The sequence below is a fragment of the Sinocyclocheilus anshuiensis genome, unplaced genomic scaffold (assembly GCF_001515605.1).
Source record: "Sinocyclocheilus anshuiensis isolate Anshui unplaced genomic scaffold, SAMN03320099.WGS_v1.1 scaffold799, whole genome shotgun sequence".
NCBI classification, from domain to species: domain Eukaryota; kingdom Metazoa; phylum Chordata; class Actinopteri; order Cypriniformes; family Cyprinidae; genus Sinocyclocheilus; species Sinocyclocheilus anshuiensis.
In genome coordinates, this window is record NW_015548231.1 from 571,321 (window position 1) to 577,334 (window position 6,014).

General features: G+C 34.8%; 1 protein-coding gene across 3 annotated transcripts in view; it reads left to right on the plus strand.

The window, feature by feature from the left end:
* LOC107654626 (uncharacterized) overlaps window positions 1-6,014 on the plus strand; it is a 68,976-nt gene that overhangs the window by 49,435 nt on the left and 13,527 nt on the right. For all 3 annotated transcript variants that reach the window (XR_001630354.1, XM_016441785.1, XM_016441786.1), the window contains exon 3: window positions 4,107-4,229. Coding sequence is in view for 2 of the 3 variants with exons in the window: in XM_016441785.1 (XP_016297271.1) it covers window positions 4,107-4,229 (123 nt within the window). In the remaining variant the exon portion in view is untranslated. The remainder of the gene's footprint in view (window positions 1-4,106; window positions 4,230-6,014) is intronic.

Below are 6,014 nucleotides of genomic sequence, written 5' to 3' on the forward strand. Positions count from 1 at the left end.
AAAACAATAAATTCCTATAAAAAAAAGGATATAATATAAATACCTTCTAATGGATTTACAGAATTTGACATTTATGGAACAACTGATTCATTGTCGTATAGTTTATTAAATTTATTTCATTTAATTCATTGTATAAATATAATCAATATAACCATAAAAGTTAAATCAATGTATGAATCCAGATGGGACGTTTCACTAAAATACAAAAGTCAGTCACTTCTTGATTTAATTATCAGAATTTGTTGATTTATATTTTTATTTATTTGTACTATATTTTTTTAGGTTGTTCATCCAGTATAAATTGTACCTGTAAAAAATGTTATGAGTGTCACAACACAGGATCTTTCTTATCTGGTGATCTTTCTACCTCATTTCTATATTCTACCCTTCTCCTCTATCATTCAGGTCATATGTATTAGCCAACTACATACACCTGCTGGCCCTGAGCAGCTCTCATTCTGACACTGTCCTGATTGGCTGTTTGTGTGGCTCATGACGTCTGGTTGGACGGCTGCTGGGGTGCTTCAGTCAGGTCAGCTGTAGTCTGCTGCCTCTGGGTCCTCATGGACTCGCAGAGGAAATGGAAATTTCCACGCTGACTAGATAAGACAGACGTGCTTCAGCTTCTGCCGAAAGCGGCTCTGCTTCTGTAATACTTTCTGTTGGCATCCTCCACAGTGTGTCCCGTTGTTTTGTCTCTGTCATTTCCTCTTTCCATGCCTCTCTTCACTGGTAACTCTCTCTGAGGTTTCATTGAGGCGGGAATCCTGGTTTATGGATTGTATGGGTTAAGGCAGACCTACAGTTGCTATGCAACAGGTTAGAATCGCAGCACTGCAGTGGTGATTTTGGATGGCTCCGGTTTTAGTAAGCTATAATTAATTCACATAATTATTCATGATATAAGTTTAGCAGAGCTTCCCTGTAAGTTTATAATTTACCATAATGCATAATGGATTTATCTCATCAATTATAAACGTTGCAACAAAAAATCTACCTGTAACTGCTGTAACTTTTTTTAATATTTCAATTAGCAGGCATTCTAAACGTGTGTGTGAAAATGCACTCATCATATAGATGGCTTGCTGACAAATTTTGTTGTTTAAAAGATCTTTACTGGGCTTTCAAATGATCTAGAATCATGTAATCATTTTTGTTTTTTTAACTGGTTTTACAATTTGCTCATCTTTGTGATCACAAGCCTGCCTATATAAGCGCATAGACAAGTTTTATATACTGTCTCTAAATGTGTTAATAAATAATAAAGCAAGCTGAGCTAAAATCCATAAGTAGATGATTACTGATAACCTTCTGCTCCAGTGTCAGCGATCCATAAAAACCAAATGGCAATAATGTTAGGAAGTCAATATAGAGGCTAATGCATGTGCATCATCCTGATGCTCCTCTTTTGGATGCGTTGAGTTATGGATACTTACCGGTTATCTTGAGAGAACTAGTGCACTTATATCACCTCCCCCCTTCTTTCTGCCATTGCTTCCTTCCACATGTCTGTGACTAAACAAGCCAAAAACCAAGTGCAAAAGATTGAGTTAGCAAGTGTTCTCTTGCGGCACGTGATAGTTGGAAGGACTGCTGGCCATGGATTGCCTATATCCCTTTTATTTTATTTTATTTTATTTTATTTTATTTTATTATTTTATTTTTTTATTTTATTTTATTTTATTTTATTTTTTTATTTTATTTTTTTATTTTATTTTTTTATTTTATTTTTTTATTTTATTTTATTTGATTATTTTATTTATTATTATTTTATTTTTTTATTTTTTTATTTTTTTTTTATTAATTAATTTATTTTATTTTTTTTATTGTATTTTATTTTTTTTATTTTATTTATTTTTTTTTTGGAAAGAAATAATACTTTTATTTAGCAAGGGTGCATTCAATTGATCAAAAGTGACAGTAAAGACATTTTTTTTTTTTTTATTCGTTTCGTTTCTTTTTATTTGACATATATTTTATGTGTTTATTAAATTTACAGTAAGCAGGGTTTAAAAGCAGAAATGTTTATCTAGATTTTTTTTCAAAAGCACATGAATTCTTCAGTAAAATGCTTATTCTTGGACTGTTGAAAGGTGTTAATGCGTTTCTAGATGGATGACCTTCTATTTACGTGACTTTTTCCTGCATCGCCTTACAGGTAGTTGCGTTACATTCCTTTCTGCATGTATCGTGTTTACCAGCAGTACATCGTCATAACTTCACAACATAGACAACATCAGTGATTCTCTCACACTAGTCTCATGCCAACACGTATCTTGGTTTGTTGTCTGGTGCATGTGATGGTTGACAGACTGCTGCCTACAGCTGGACCGTGAAGTAGGAGCCTTAAGTGAATTCTGTTTTTAGTGGCGAGCAGCAGCACTGTATGTCTGTGTGTTTGTTTAGCTGTTCATGAAGTGATTGGTAATCAGAGTTCCTGATAATAGTCTTGAATTATTTTCTATGTTTTAAGAACATCATCTTGCGTATTCCTCTATCTCCCTTTCTTTCTTATTACCTTTGATCTTTTCTTGTGAAATGCTGTTTTGGCGCCTTATCAGTTCTTGTCATTCGGGGTGGTTAGCTCACAAATAGCTGTGAAAGGTATAGTTTCTCTTTCAGAAGGCTGTGTTATAACCATGCCCAGACATGAGAAGGAATGTGTACACGCACAGAGTGGTTTTCTACACAGGTGGGTAGAGTCTTTTTGTGCAGGCCGGGCCTGAGAAAAGCCCAGGCTCTTGTGCTCCGCTGGGCTGGGCTTCCTGCTGTAATGTCATCGCACCATAGGCACAGCAGCTGTGTGGACAAAGTGTGGGTGCGGTCGTCTCTCCATCAGATGACACCTGATCACACCAGATCACACAGCCCTGTGCAGAGATCAAAGGTCGTGATCCGGAGAGCAGAGGGCACTGATGTCATCAGGAAGTCAGCTGACTGGGCATGGGACCACAGCCGTGCCTTTATTTGGCTTCTTTGTTTTCTGTGTACAAGGGAGAGGAGGGAAATCTTCTGTTGTATTTTTTCCTAGTCTTCAGGCCTGTGCATTGTATAATGGTATTACATAAGGTGTTCATAATGAAGAACAACACTGTTTTTCATATACAAACGTGCGTGCAAACAGTCGCATTGGAGGTGACGGTCCAAATCTGGCTGCGTTTGCACTAGTCTACATCTCTTTAAATACAAAATCCTAATATAATTGAAAAAAAAAATTATTTCCACAGTTGATTTTATTTATATGCACCAATATTATTTACAGATATTTATTTAATTTTTTTATTTAATATTATTAAATTAAAATTTTGACTTGGGATGACAACAAATCTCTAAATTTAATGAACTGAATAAAATAGAATTAGTGCTTTATTTATTCATTATTTCACTGTGGTAAACATTTTTGACTTTTGATGGCAAAACAATTTCTGAGCTGATTAATTTAAACAGACCATTTAAAAAAAAAAAAAACAGATTCAAGGAATCAAATACTATTTTACAAAAATAAAATTTGTAACTTATTGTTCTATTCCCAGTATTGGTTAAATGTATATTTTCAACAAAATAGAATTAATATATTTTTAGAATAATAAAGAAAAGTATAATAATAAATACTAAGTATTTATTTAATTACGATTATTTCATTTAGTATTTAACTGTAGCGGTTTATTTATTATTATCATAGATGCTTTTTTTTAACTCGATTTGCAGTCTCATTTTGGCTTTCTCACACTTTCTTCGCTCCCAAACCTCCTCGTGTGACCTTTCACTCTGACTGAAAGGGCCAAGGGCCCGTTGCACGCGTATTTCTGTGTCTGCATTTGGAAGCCGAGCTGCGAGATCAAAAGCCCCACACTCTGTTTTTATTATAAATCAGCTGTCGTGTGTAAATGTTTCTGATGTCGATTTGAATGACAGGATGAGCTATTGTTTGATAATTTGGAGAAGAATGGCTTTCTCTCCCCCTCATTTCATGAGCGCAGGCCAGGGCATAAGTGTTTGTTTTGGTGTTACGTAGAGCTTGGCTGGCATTGTCCGAGCTCATTTCATTTACCCAAACGGCCCAATGCTCTCATAACCTAATATTTGTCTTTGTTTTCTCTCTGCAGTCGGGCCGTATTGATAAGGCCTACCCTACAGTATGTGGCCACACTGGCCCTGTTCTGGACATTGACTGGTGCCCTCATAATGACCATGTCATCGCTAGTGGATCTGAAGACTGCACCGTGATGGTACGTCACCCTTCCTTACATTTGCTTAACATTTACTTAAACTAATGAAAATATACAGTACATTGAATTTGTCATGGTGGATAAGGCCCATCTTTAAATCAAGAGATTAATAGATATAGCTAAAACTTTCCTTGAGAATATAGCAGTGTGTGTGTAATATTTTTTAAATGTTTTTGAAGAAAGCTTCTCATGCTCACCAAAGCTGTTTACTTGATCAAAAATACAGAAAAGCGATAATTATTTGAAATATTGTTGCAATTTAAAGTAACTGTTTTCTATTTTAATATCTTTTAAATGTAATTTATTTCTGTGATGCCAAAGCTGAATTTTCAGCATTATTACTCCAGTCTTCAGTGTCACATGATCTTCAGAAAATATTCAGATTTTTTTGATGCTCATTTTATTTGATGCTTAAGAAACATTTATTATTAATAATATTGAAAACAGTTGTGCTGCTCAATAATTTTGTGTGCAAAACATTTTTAGGGTTCTTTAATTAGAAAGTTCAAAAGAGCAACATTTATCTGAAATGGAAATCTGGAAGTTTTTTTTTTTTTAACATTACATCTATAAATGTATGTAATGTATATAAATTTTATATATAAATACACACACATGCATGTATATATTTCAGAAAAATATTTTGTTTGTATATTAAATATATTTATATATAATATAAATTATATGAATATAAATATATACATGTAAATACATGTAAATATTTTCAAAATATATGCATGCATGTGTTTGTATTTATATATACATAATAAATATACACAGCACACACACATATTATGTAAACAAAAACTTTTATTTTGGATGCGATTTAATCGCGATTAATCGTTTGACAGCACTAATATAAATTAAACTATTAAATTCTGTAATCAACACAATATGATGTGTTAATTGCCAGAATTATACACCTTTTTAAACCCCTAATTTTAACCATTTCTTCTACACTTAATTTGACTGACTAAACTATGCTGAATAGCAGCAAGTTTTGATTCTGTGCAGAAATGCACAAGATCATGGCATTGTGCGGTTTATTATTATTGCATGTAGTGTAACCCTAGCTAAACCCCTGCAGTCATTCTAAAGCTTGTTTATTGATGGGTGGATATGAGCATTTGCAGATAAGTTTCCTTGAATAGCCAGCATCACATCTCCACCCACCCATTGAGTCCATGTGTGGCTGGCAAAGTCTGCCCCCGTGACTCATGTGAACGGCAGTAGCAACTGAAGGCTCGCTCTTCTGGACTGTTCTAGATTAGTTTGAGCCCTGCCTGAAGTCATCGAATCAGCAGTTACTATTTTATAGTTCTGAGGTCAGTCTGGCTGGCTCTGGGTCTGTTTATCATGCTACTAGCCCTTATTTGGCCAGTGTGCTGAAAAACGGCAACTCCAGTGCTTGTGTACGTGTAATGAGTGTACAAGTGTTGAGTTTAATAGGACGCTGTCTTTAGTCCTCTCTTGGGGAATGCCGAGGCCTGGGAAGTTGATGATTCCTTTTTACTGTTTTTCTTTGCCCTACCTTCCCAGAGTCATAAAATCTGAATTATATTGAAGTATAGCCATGCTGGAGGGTAATTCCATTAGTGACCTATGATTATGGCACTAAATAGGTTTGGCAGTGTCTGTGTGAGGGAATAATGTACACTCGTCCAGTCTGTTACACAGTTCAGCATAGGGCTGCACGATTAATCGAATGCGATTGTCATGCGCATTTTGATAGTAATGCCGGTTCTGTAATCAGCAGAAAATTATCATCACGGGCTTTCAGATGGC